The sequence below is a fragment of the Suncus etruscus genome, chromosome 9 (assembly GCF_024139225.1).
Source record: "Suncus etruscus isolate mSunEtr1 chromosome 9, mSunEtr1.pri.cur, whole genome shotgun sequence".
Classification (NCBI taxonomy): Eukaryota; Metazoa; Chordata; class Mammalia; order Eulipotyphla; family Soricidae; genus Suncus; species Suncus etruscus.
This window is the reverse complement of record NC_064856.1, coordinates 19,167,928-19,181,075: the sequence shown is the minus strand read 5'-3', so window position 1 is coordinate 19,181,075 and position 13,148 is coordinate 19,167,928. Positions and strand designations below refer to the sequence as shown.

The window sequence follows — 13,148 nt, the reverse complement described above, 5'->3', positions numbered from 1 at the left end:
CACCTGGCAGAGTTGCTTACCAATTTGCTTCCTCATGGATCTGCACTCTTGGCTGAGCTCGGGGTTCATTTAAGCTGCTGGGAAACAAACTAAAGTTCGCTGCCTACAAGGCAAGCCCCTAACCACTGTACTATCTCTCTGGCCTCATCATTGGAAGTGTGAAAGAAATTTGTGCAGAAGAATTGTGTCAATTCCAAAGGAATCGTTGGATAGCATGTAGGTGGTTCCTGTCCACACATCTGAGGCAGGGTGGACAGATTCATAAGCCCTCTCACACCCACCATCCCACACTTGAATTCTCAGCCTTCACAAGGAATTCAAATTTGCACAGCTCGAGAAATGGCACAGCAATGACCATAGCCACACTAGCAGGTGTTATTAAAAAGGAATTTAATAATCTTAATTAAAAACTCTTTGACAGCGAATTCCATCACTGGCCTTGGCAGCTGGAAGCACCTCCACAGATACACCTCTTGGGTTCTGGCAGCTCTGCGGTCTTGACTCAGAGCCCACCACAGATACATGGCAAGGAGCGACCTGGGAGTTACTTTAATACAATATCAAAGATCTGCGAGGATTTCTTTTTTAAAAAAGTTTTAAATATATTAGACTCTCTTGATTGGCATTTTACACAAAGCTGCTGATACAGTATACAGAGTTTTAAGTGTTTTTTTGTTTTTTGTTTTTTCACATAAAATACAGTTTTCTTAAGTGTTCTCTGTACATCAGTGGCTTCTGGCCTGGGTTATTATTGCGGAGGGCTGGGGATCTGCAGGCTTTTTCCAAGTGTGCAGAGCCACGCTCCGCAATGTGGCACTTTTAATGCCTACGGGAAGCAGGTTCTCTGGCCAACAGGAGACACATGTGGATGAATAGGTCTACCACCTCTGTAAAAGGGTCACTTCTCAGTCATCCCACTGACCACAGGGGCCTTGTTCTTCCATGCCATGGGAAAGAGGAGCCATTCTAGGGTGCAACTGCATGAGATCAATACTGTCCTCTGGTAATCATCTAAGGGGTATCCTTCTAGAAAGTGCCCTAGTATCCTGCTCTGAGAAAGGAAGCAGAATAGCTCAGGATCAGAGGAAATCAGTGCCAAGAATCAAAATGGTTTTGTATTACAATGCCAAAAAACTCGGAGTAGTGGGGGAGATACACCCCCATTCACTTTTCTGAGTCCCTGGCAATGGGTCACAGGTTGCGAAGTTAGAACTTTGTCCGACCAAATCAGACTCACATCTCCGCAGTTTAATCAGAACTTCCTATTAGGATCATTGTCAGCTCTGCCACTGCTGAATCCAATCTACGTTTAGGCCTCACTTTGTGTATATGAGAAAACATAATAAGGCTGTAAAGCACTTCCAGTCAATGCTGTGTATCTGATAAATGACCTCCTGGGCCCTTCATAGGCCTGGATGCCAGGTTCATTCCATTCCCTGAGCAATACTGGCCAGAAACTCAACATCAGGTGACAGTCATTCTTCCATTGTTTGGGGGTATAGAGCAAGAGCAAGGGCCAGAGCTCCCTGAGAGCCAAATGGCACATCTGCCAGGAACTATCCCAGCCCTAGGGCTCAGAAGGAGCAGGGCCTCTGGGGGGAGTGAATCAGCATCCTCCCCGCTCTTTGATCCACAGCTGCTAGGACCAGGTAGCCCCCTGAGGAAAGGCTCCTGTATTGGAGAGAATGCTCCTTTGCTCCCATTGACAATGGTGGAGTGGGAAGACTGCAGATTAAAGGAACAAGACTGGAGGAGTTTAAGAACCTGAGTTGCACTTAGCAGCAAAGTCTAGACCCCTTGATCTTCTGGACACTGAACTCAGACTGCTATTCTTATGCACAGAGCAGCTAGCCCAAACTTACCCTTCCAGAGGTTCCCCACAGAGCTGGAATAGTGTTTGCCTGGGACTCAAGCTCCAATATGTTCATTCAGTGGCAAGTGAATCTAAGGATGGCCGTGACAACTGTTCTAAACTGATGCATTCATGCTCTCGATTTTCTAGAAAAACCCGAGGGCTGCTGCACCGCCTGCCACCCTGTGGCCAATTCCAGGTGATGGAATGGCGATGGCTGATCTCCAAGGCCCCCCAAGTTGAAGGAACAGTTGAGAGCAGCTCTCCTCTCTCTTCCTCCTCAAGCCCTGGAACCTCAAGAGTCTGGGATTCTGCCACTGCACCATCAATAGCTAAGTAAATCAATGGGAGGGCCCATCAATGGGGGGGCCCACCCGGGGAGGCCCAAGGGGGCCCACCCTAGCTTTATTCCTTGGCACACAGGAGACCCACAAGGCTGGGAATCCCTGGGTATGGTTCAGCCCTGGTTGATGCCCTAGACCACAGGTAGCTCTGGTCAGGGAGCCAGCTGGATTCCAGGGTTCTGAGTGAAGCAATGTCCCAGGGAATAGGGTTTGTCCAGAGGGTTCAGAGAGGGCAAGGCTTATTCAGTGTCCAACCCCAAAGCACCCTGACAGTGTATCTGGTGCAGTTCTCCCTCAGGACTGTACAGCTTTTCTCAGTGATTCCAAGTGTGCAGGAAAGACAGCGCAGGAGAAATTTCCATGACATCTGGTAAAGCGCTCTGTGAAAGCCACAGCAGGTATGTGTATACTGGCTTTGCCCTGCCCTTCACTGGTCACAGGCTGCCGTGGTGGAAATAAAAATATGTCATGGGCAGCATCTGCAGTCTCGGATTTACCTGTGTCCCAGAGTAGGAGTTCAGTGGCCTGAGACTATGATTCTCTCTGTATCCTACTCAGGAAACAGTGATGTTCTTGAGCCCCCTGCTTATGGGGAAAACATTAGCTCCAGCCCCGTCCTGGGCTAAGGGTACCTGGAGACTCATTGTGGGATGGGGGCTGACCAACAGCAGGGTCCATTACTAGGGTACAGGGCACAAGGGGGCTACTCTAGCCCCAGCCCCCAGGCTCACATGCCCATCAAGGCAAATTCTCATAGGCTCAGGAAAAAATGCAAATGCATCCCCAAAATCATAAAAGGTTGACTGTGTGTGTGTGTGTGTGTGTGTGTGTGTGTGTGAGAGAGAGAGAGAGAGAGAGAGAGAGAGAGAGAGAGAGAGAGAGAGAGAGACGGAGGTGCTTTCCAAGAGAGAGAGAGACACAGAGAGAGACACAGAGAGAGAGAGAGACAGACAGAGAGAGAGAGAGAGAGAGAGAGAGAGAGAGAGAGAGAGAGACAGAGGTGCTTTCCAAGTCCCAAGGAGGTAGTTTTAGGACCAAAAAAAGGTGCAGGAACAAGCCTGCAATGTTCATTATATCAATGGGTTTAGCTGAGCCTGTGAACAGCACCCAATTACGGGCCAACAATTTGAAGGGGGAATGAAAACACCATTGAAAGGAGGTGGGCAGCTTATCCTCCATTATCGTCCTCTCTCTTCTAGCATCAGGGAGATGGGGGCTATGGAATTGGAGAGCTGAGGGGAGACCCAACTCCAATCCTCCTCCTACCCCTGACTTCTGAATGCAGATCAGGGTACCCCCTACATGATGTGGGCCATGGGGCCCTGGGACCCTTGAATTTGTGGCGATGAGCATCACTACTCTGGCAGGAGCAGACTGGAATCCCTAATATTAGGTAGGTATCTGCCAGAATTTAGTGGCAAGCTTGTCTCACTGGTGTACCCCAAAAGGTAAAGCTGAGCCTGGACTCCTGACTCACCCTGAGGAAGGGCACTGAGCTAGGCAAGATGCTAACAGTCTGTAGTGGAAACTAGCCAGAGCATATGGCTCCCTAACAAGCTGGAATGGACCACAGGAACTCACCCCTCTCTCGGAAAACCCAAGAGCTTCCTTTTGCTGCATTTGTTCAACACCTATCAGGAAAGTCTGGTGGTCAGGCAACTATCCATGAAAGCAAGAAAGCCCCAAAAGTTGTTCAACTTGGAAGAACTCTTCTCTCAGATACACCTGAGAAATACTCCCCTCAGTCCTCCTCCTCTCTAATTCCACTCAAGAGCAAAAATGTGATTGGGATTAAACCAGGAACACAAGAGCAGGATTTCCCATGTGAGCCTTGGCTAGTCACAAAGCTACCTTCAGACATTGGACGGGACTAGAGGGAACAAACCTGAGCCTCCTCCTGTGACTTATTTGGGTAGGCCCATGGCTCCTTAACAGAGATGGCTTCCAAAGTCAGCCAGATGGGGATGCTGGCCCAGAGACTGATAGAATGTTGGCTCTCAGCCCAACATGCCTCTCTCCTGCTAAATACATAATGGCAATAAAACTTGGAGATTCAAAATCTCAGTCCTCTGGGGAATGTGAAGTCCCACGCGCTTCCAAGAGCACAGCTTCCAGTTGTGCCATTCCTATCCATACCGATGGAACATGTATGTATGTATGTGTGTGCATGTGTGGATTTATATGTGCCATGCGAGTACTGGTCCAGAGAAGCCATTCCCAGTAAAAATGGAATCCCTGCCTGCCCCCTCCCCCATTAGATAGTGCAGTGAGCTGAGCCGGGAAGTCACTTCAGGCAGGTTTGCCCTGGCAGGCAATGCAGCAGGAAGCAGAGGGGGATGGTGGTGCTGATGCCAGGGCTGCTGTCAGGTGGATTCAGTGTTCCTCTAGAAAGCTGAGTCCAACTCCCCCTGCTGCCCTGTGCTACCTCACCGGGGTGGGGGCTGTCCGGATTCTGCAGACCTCCTTCCCCAAGCATCTCTCTTGTCATCAGTCACACAGAGACTAGGAGATGCGGCAGCAACCATGGACCTTCTCCTCCATCTCTTCCATGGGTGCCTTGAACTTCAGGAGCGGGGGGTCGCCACTGGTGACCGTGTAATACACTGAGCTGCTATTGCTGCTGTACGGGGAAGTTCTGCCTCCAATCAAGGGGGCCTTGCCTTCGCTGCTGCCCTCGCCCGTCCTGGCCATGCTGCTGCCCAGATGGGTACTCAGGAAGGGGTGGCTGAGCAGCTTAGCTGCTGCCCGCTGACGCTTCAGTTCCAGAAGCGTCTGGGGACTCTGTTCCTTGTAGCCAGTCCAAGGAGGGGTGGCATCGGCCACACCAGGGTTGACATAGGCCATGTTATAATCGGGCATCTCATGCATTTTCCAGACATCCCCATTGGACAGTGCATACTGGTAGGTGCTGACTGGAGCCCGGAGGCCATTCTCGACAGGCATGTCCATGTCACTTCGAGGGATCTTGGTGGAAAATTCAGAGAGCAGCACGGGCTTCTCCAGCCTGGGGTTCTGAGACCGAGAAGGACTTCATTAGTATCACGCTGTAGAACCTGACCTAAACCCTGTCCCATTTGCATGCTGGCTGAGGATGTTTGTTGGCACCTGTCCTCCACCTAGTTCCCCAAGAGGGAGCTGAAATCCCTTCTCCACCCTTGCTTTGAGGGTTGGACCAAGAGTCCAGCTTGGACTCCCAATACTGTCACTAGGCTCAGGGAGGGGCTTCTAGCTACACTGGGCTCAGAGAAACAGTCCTGGGGCCTCCTTGGCTCTGGAGCCATTTGGAAAAACAAGTTTCTGTAGGAACGGGGAGAGGGGAGAATGATGTGAGTTGGGACATGGGGGAGGGAGGATTCATGCCAAAAAGTGAAGTAAACATAAATGCAGGCTGAGAGAGAGGAAGAGGGAGAGGGAAAAGGAGAGGGAGAGAGAGGGAGTAAAAGGAAGAGGAGAGAGAGAGAGAGAGAGAGAGAGAGGAGAGAGAGAGAGAGAGAGAGAGAGAGAGAGAGAGAGAGAGGAGAGAGAGAAGAAAGGAAGGGAGGGAGGGCCCGGAGAGACAGCACAGCGGCGTTTGCCTTGCCAGCAGCCGATCCAGGACCAAAGGTTGTTGGTTCGAATCCCGGTGTCCCATATGGTCCCCCTGGCAGACAGCCAGGAGCAACCCCTGAGCACCACCGGGTGTGGCCCAAAAACCGAGAGAGAGAGAGGAGAGAGAGGAGAGAGAGGAGAGAGAGAGAGAGAGAGAGAGAGAGAGAGAGAGGAGAGAGAGAGAGAGAGAGAGAGAGAGAGAGAGAGAGAGAGAGAGAAAAGAAAGGAAGGGAGGGAGGGAGGGAGGGAGGGCCCGGAGAGACAGCACAGCGGCGTTTGCCTTGCCAGCAGCCGATCCAGGACCAAAGGTTGTTGGTTCGAATCCCGGTGTCCCATATGGTCCCCCGTGCCTGCCAGGAGCTATTTCTGAGCAGACAGCCAGGAGCAACCCCTGAGCACCACCGGGTGTGGCCCAAAAACCGAGAGAGAGAGAGGAGAGAGAGGAGAGAGAGAGAGAGAGAGAGAGAGAGAGAGAGAGAGAGAGAGAGAGAGAGAGAGAGAGAGAGAGAGAGAGAGAGAGAGAGAGAGAGAGAGAGAGAGAGAGAGAGAGAGAGAGAGAAAAGAAAGGAAGGGAGGGAGGGAGGGAGGGAGGGAGGGCCCGGAGAGACAGCACAGCGGCGTTTGCCTTGCCAGCAGCCGATCCAGGACCAAAGGTTGTTGGTTCGAATCCCGGTGTCCCATATGGTCCCCCGTGCCTGCCAGGAGCTATTTCTGAGCAGACAGCCAGGAGCAACCCCTGAGCACCACCGGGTGTGGCCCAAAAACCGAGAGAGAGAGAGAGAGAGAGAGAGAGAGAGAGAGAGAGAGAGAGAGAGAGAGAGAGAGAGAGAGAGAGAGAGAGAGAGGAGAGAGAGAGAGAGGAAGGGAAGGAGGGAGGGGGAGAGAGGGGAGGGGAGGGGAGAGGAGAAGAGAAGAAAAGAAAAGAAAAAAGAAAAGAAAAGAAAAGGGACTGGATGGAGAATATCCTAAAGAAATACTTTGAGTCCTTGGATCCAGTTTTTAGTACTGAGAGTTAAGCCAATTTAATTATTTATTTTAATTAGCGTTTTGCTTTGTTTTGCGGCCACACCCATTTTCTGGTTTTGGAGTAATTGCTCAGGGATCACTCCTGGTAGGTCTGAAAGGGCTATCTGTGGTTCCAGATCAGAATGTGAGTCAGCTTTGTGTAAGAGAAGCAGCTTAGCCATTATGCTATGGCTCCAGCTCAAAGTTAATCCTCCAGATACACTGTTGTCATATACACATTGATTCTTCCTTTTTTTTTTAACTTGTTTTTGTTTCTATTTGTGGGCTACACTCAGCAGAACCTAGGGCTTACTTCCAGTTCTGTACTCAGGGATCAAGCCTGGTTGGGCTCAGGTGGGGAATCATATAAGATGCTGAGGGTTGAATCCCGAACTGCATGTGCAAAGCAAATGCCCTACCTGCTATGCTGTCTCTCCAGCCCACTATTTGAAAAGAAGGTGCCTAGTCCTGGGGAAGTAGCTCTGGCAAAAGCAAGTCTCAGGAGCCGTAGAGATAGCACAGCAGTAGGGCATTTGCCTTGCATGCAGCCCATCCAGGACAGATGGTGGTTCAAATCCCGGCATCCCATATGGTCCCAAGAGCCTGCCAGGTGTGATTTCTGAGCGCAGAGCCAAAAGTAACCCCTGAGCACCACTGGGTGTGACCCAAAACACCAAAAAAAAAAAAAAAAAAGGAAAAAAAGCAGCTCTCAAAGATCCCTTGACATGGATCTTCAAGGAACCTTGGCTCAGGTGTAGTCAAGACTGCCTGCTAAAGCAGTTTCAAATTTTGTGTCTTCAGAGTTCCCCAAGAGTTGACCACACTACAGATTTTAGGTCCCCCAAACTCCTGGAGAGTTTTTTGATTATATGATTCTGAGTTGGAACCTAAGAACATGCATCTCTAACAGAGTCCCAGAAGATACAGGGGCTGCTGGTGAAGGTCCGCATTCAAAGATTTGCTTCCTTGAAGACCTGCATAACCTAGCCAAATTACAGCTCTGATAGTAGTGAGCCAAAGAAAGGGGTAGTGAGTGTTCTATATTCTATAGTCCCCTTTTTCACCCAGAGCTGGACTGGGACTCTGGACTTTGAGAGTGTATCTGAAATGGGGCTTTGGGTCCCTGGGATGAAGTTGGACTGCTCCTTCCTGTTCCAAGTCTGCACCCTCTCTTCTCAAACCTGGCACTCAAGTCCCAGGGACAAAGGAGTCCATGTATTAATCTTCCCCAAACCCCCCCTACAACACCACAGCTTTAGAAATGGACACCACTTTCAGGGGGGCCCAGAACCCCATCACCCTTTCCCAGTCCCTTAGAGTTAATGATTAATGAGATTCAGCATCAAGGAGTATTTCTGGAGACTCCCAGGCCTATAGAATCTGATAAGAGACAAGTCAGACTTTGAGCAAGACTGTGAAGTTTCAGAAATCTCACTCTTTCCCATCCATCCAAAAGGAAAATAAAAACAGCCCAAGAAAAAAAATGGCAAGTAAGTGAAAGCCTATGAAAGAGGGGAACCTGGTGGAGGTCTGGTACCCCATTAGATTGTCCAAGTTTGTCAGGAGTTATCCTTGAATACAGAACTGGGAGCAAGTCATGAGCACCACTAAAGGGGGGGGGGGCAGATAATCAGGTGGCTACTCTGCAAAGGGACACACACACCTAACATGAGAGCTGTCCCATGGAGCTAGAAAGACGACTGAGCATTCCACACACAGCTGACAATGGATAGGGAACAGACAGGGGTCACTACTTCAGAAAATTACCTGACAGAACTTACAAATACTCATTAAACTTGTATTTCCTCTAGTCTCATTTCATGCTTCCCTCCTAGAACTCAAACTCTTTCTCCCATGGAAAACAGGCTTTGCATTTGCCCAAAGATGTATGTAGGAATGTTCTGGTCCCTGAGCTGCAAATAGTGCAAATGTCTACCAGCAGAACAGACACCTCCACTGAGATGTGTTTAAACCAAGGATTTCTAAAGAACAAGAGGAATGTGTGGACTCTGACTAAGGCTAATGACAGACAACTGCAATAGAAGGTACCAAACTGATCCTCAGTGTCAGAGACATGAGGTTTTTGGGCATATGACAGGGGCCAGGAAAGTCTCTTGTGGTAATGATAGAATAGCTCTATCTAAGGAATTTAAGAACACATCTGGGCAATTCCATCTAAGACTCAAATACTCAGTTGCATACGGATCACATCTCAAGCACTCAGGAAACCCTAGCAGAGCTAAGCAGCATCTGAAATGTGACCAGATTCTAAGCTCCAGCTCTCTCCTCTCCTCCCCAACTTCAGGGATGAGCCTCTACTGGGGCTTCCCTTTGGTAAACAGCAGTGGTGTGGCAACATAGGCCCTCCGTGACCTTCCTGTTCAAGCAGGAAACTAGGTCCCACTAGCATCTGGAGGACTAATGGGAAGGTTGTCATTTTGCTGCTCACCAAAGCAAGACTCTCTAAAAAGGTCATCAATTGTTCATTGTGGATGGGTGCTAGGAACAGTAGAGCACTGTCCATGGGGCCAGCATCTCCTTTCTTCCCAGTAATTCTGTTCAGGACTCAAACTCCTCTTGGGGGCAGCACCCACACGTGGACCATAGGGTGGTGGAATAAAGTGGAATAGTGTTCCCTGCCCTGCCACCAAATCATGTCCATTCTGCACTGCTGAATATGACCTTACTTAGGAATAACATTTTTGAAGATGAGATTAGTGAAACTAAGATGAGTTATAATGAATTGTGCTGGAAGGGGAAATTAGGGCCTAATCTAATACCATAGACACACATAACAAAGAAACTCAAGAGGAAAGCAGAGGAAGGAGCCAAGTTGGTCAAAGTCAAGGAATTCCTGAGGATACTGAGAACAAGGAGAGAGATGTGAGAGAGAGAGAAGCTTTGCCACCCAAGAGAACAATCCTGAGGACAGCTTTATGCTTAGACTTCTGGTCTGGAGCACAGTGTAAACATGAATGCCTACTGTGCTCAGATACTAGTTTGGCAGGACTTGCTGCAGTGGCCTAGGAAACCAATATGGCAGCTGAATGTCCATCCACTGGCTCTCGGGGCTTCTTCAGGGATCCCCCAAAATCCAGCTCCTTTTAAAAACACATTTCTCAATGCCTGGTTCTATTTTCTTCATATACCAAATTTTCACTCCTGGGAAATCTCCCTTCAGGGAAGCCCTGGACAGAGCCACTGGGGCAAAGGCAGCCACTGGCTCCATGTGAGCCAAAGCCCCTTATCTCAACTCTAAAAGGAAGAGCTGGACCCAAGCAATGGCAGACATGGGAATGTCTAAGGGCCACTCACTGGGTCCTTATTCTCTTGGTCAGTCCGGGTCTCCCTGATGTCCCCATTATAGGTGGAGGTCCGCTGGTCCTCTGTCGAACTCCGCTGCTGCCACAGGATGGCCTCTCCCTCATATTCCTTCCTGTACAGGTTGGTCCTGTCCGAGAGGCTGGCTCGACGCACGACCTTCCTGAGGGGACAGAGGGAATGCTGGGAGGCAGCGCCCAGGCACAATAGGCTGTAGCGAGCACCCTGCCTGGTCCTGCCACCAACTTACCCACGACTGCCTGTGCTGGATGTCCGCCGACTCAGAGATGATTTGTGCCTTAGCTGGGATTTCATGATCACATCGTGCTTATGTTTTAGCTCCAGCAGCAGGACCTTGAACTCCTCTTCCTCACACAGGTCTAAAGAGACAGGGGAGTTCATTGTTTCCTGTCAGTGAAGGAAGGAGGGAGCAGTGCAAGAGCCTATGCCCCTGAATGGTCACCCAGAATGGAAGAGCTACCATCTAGGCCAATAAAAACTCCACATCTTTGGAAACACTAAAACAATGCCAACTTAATTTCTGGGGGTACATCCTAATCCTTAAAGGAAGGTCTACATGCCAGGCACAAGTCCTACGGCGCCAGTTATACCCATAGTATGCATGTGGCTCTGAGAGATTCAAGCGGAAAGATCAACATTCCAGTTACACACACACACACACACACACACACACACACACACACACACAAAAGCAAAACAAACAAGCCAGTACCCAAGGCTGTACTGCCCAAGAAAGACAATATGTGAAGATACTACAAAGTCCTAGTGTCCTACACACTCACACCATCTAATCCATCAACTTATTCAGTGGTTCAAACATTATCAATAGATTTATTCTTTCCTATTCTATACTCCAGTCATCCAGCCATTTAGTCATTCAGCTACCCACCCATATGGTAACTAACCCTATAGTAACTAACCATTTATCCATTTACCTACATTCATGACTTCATTCATTCTTCCATCTATCAATTTATAATCCACCATTTATCCATACATTTATACATATAGTCTTCTATCCATCAAAAAAAGTGATGAGTGCCTATGTGTATATAGGCATTTTGTAGGACTTACCTATTGGCATTTCATCCAAAGATGTTCTAGCACTGAGACTAGCTCCATGGGACACTAACAGCTCTGCCATCTGCATCTGAAACAAGGAAGAATCCCAAGTTATCCTGCTTAGAGATAAGACAGCCTATGAGGTGTGTGCTTAAGACAACCACTTAAGGGAGGGAGGGAGGAAGGGAAGTAAGGAAGGAACAAAGGAAGGGAGAGAGGGAGGGAGAGATCTTACTAGGGAAATCAAAATCAAAATGATAATGATATGTCATCTCATATCCATGAGAATAGCAAATATCAAAAAGACCAGAAACAATCCATGTGGGAGAGCATGTGGTGAAAAAAGAACCCTGGTTCGTTGTTGGTGTAAATGTCTGTTGGTTCTGCCTTCATGGGACTTTTCAAAAAAAGTGACAACAGAACTTTTTTTTTTTTTTTTTTTTTTTTTGGTTTTTGGGCCATACCCAGCAGCGCTCAGGGGTCACTCCTGGCTATCTGCTCAGAAATAGCTCCTGGCAGGCACAGGGGACCACATGGGATGCCGGGATTCGAACCAACCACCTTAAGTCCTGGGTCGACTCCGGCCCGACAACAGAACTTCTATATAATATAGTGATATATATATATACACACACATACACATCTATGTTCATTGCTGCACTAAATACAATAGCCAGGATATAAAAAACTACCCAATCATCCAAAGACAGAGGAATGGATTTAAAAAAAAGTAGTGGAGAGGCTAAAGAGATAGTACAGGGAGGGATTAGGTACAGGGAGGGATTGGATGTGGTTGACTATGGTTCAATTTCTAGTACCACCAGGTACCCTGAGCAACACGAGTCGAGACTTTTAAAAACAGAATCAGGAGTACCTCCTTCTTTCAATGATCACTGAAGGCTGTAGCCCAGAATTCCAGCCCCCCCCACTGCAAAGTTGTGTTATATATACATAATGAAATACTATGCAGCTGTGAGAATAAAAATGAAATCTTGCAGTCTGCTGCAAATTGGATGGTACTAGAAGGTATCATGTCAAGTGAAATAAATCAGAGAATAAAACAGATGATCTCACTCATGTTTTTTATCACGTTTTTAACAGTATCAAATCCTTGACAAACCCTTGGACTTAGACTATAAAACTAAAGTTCCCAGGGCCAGAGTAGTGGCACTAGAGGTAAGGTGTGTGTCTGCCTTTCAAGCGCTAGCCTAGGACAGACCGCAGTTTGATCCCCCAGCGTCCCATATGGTCCTCGCAAGCCAGGAGCGATTTCTGAGCGCATACCAGAAGTAATCTCTGAGTGTCACTGGGTGTGGCCCAAAAAACAAAAAAACAAACAAAACCTGAAGTTCCCAAGCAGTGGAAGGAGGGAGTTGGGGAAAAAGAGATGAACTAGAAGTGACACAGGGCCAGTAGTGGAGGCTCTTGGAATCTTTGGTGGAGCAGATACATTAAACTTTATAGATCAAAATCATAAATGTTCACACCATTGTAACCATGTTACCTAGACCATAATAAATGAAATGAAATGAAAATAATGTATGTGATCTTCAGAATAGAGAGGGAAGTAGATTCCTAGGAAAAGGCTCTGGCTCTTTTATATCGGTAAACACAATGGGCTCACCACTTCTGGTATGTCTAGGCCATTCTATGGGGCAGTAGAAATTAGCTCAGGAACTTTAGAGCTTCCAAGGATCCAAGCAGATACTAAATGCTACAATCAATTGGGATTTTGTTTTTGTTATTTGAGGGTGAGGTTTGGCCACACCTACGGGGTTCTCAGGAGGATCAAATGCAAGATAAGCATCTTAACCCCTGTGTTCTCTCTCTCTCTGGCCCTGCAATCAGGTTCATATTCAGGGAACTAATGAAGAAACTATTCAACCCCAAAACATGGTGAAGTTTCTAATATGAAAAATCTGATTAGAATCTAGTTAGAACACCATTGTCAAATG

At 48.1% G+C, this 13,148-nt stretch overlaps 1 protein-coding gene across 2 annotated transcripts in view; it reads right to left on the bottom strand.

Moving 5' to 3' along the window:
• Positions 1-4,341: 4,341 nt before the first annotated feature.
• PPP1R16B (protein phosphatase 1 regulatory subunit 16B) overlaps positions 4,342-13,148 on the bottom strand; it is a 122,081-nt gene continuing 113,274 nt past the window's right edge. For both annotated transcript variants that reach the window (XM_049779223.1, XM_049779222.1), the window contains exons 7-10: positions 11,206-11,281; positions 10,361-10,490; positions 10,105-10,273; positions 4,342-5,208 (exon numbers count right to left, since the gene is read on the bottom strand). In XM_049779223.1, the coding sequence (XP_049635180.1) occupies positions 4,699-5,208; positions 10,105-10,273; positions 10,361-10,490; positions 11,206-11,281 (885 nt within the window). In that variant the 3' untranslated portion in view covers positions 4,342-4,698. The remainder of the gene's footprint in view (positions 5,209-10,104; positions 10,274-10,360; positions 10,491-11,205; positions 11,282-13,148) is intronic.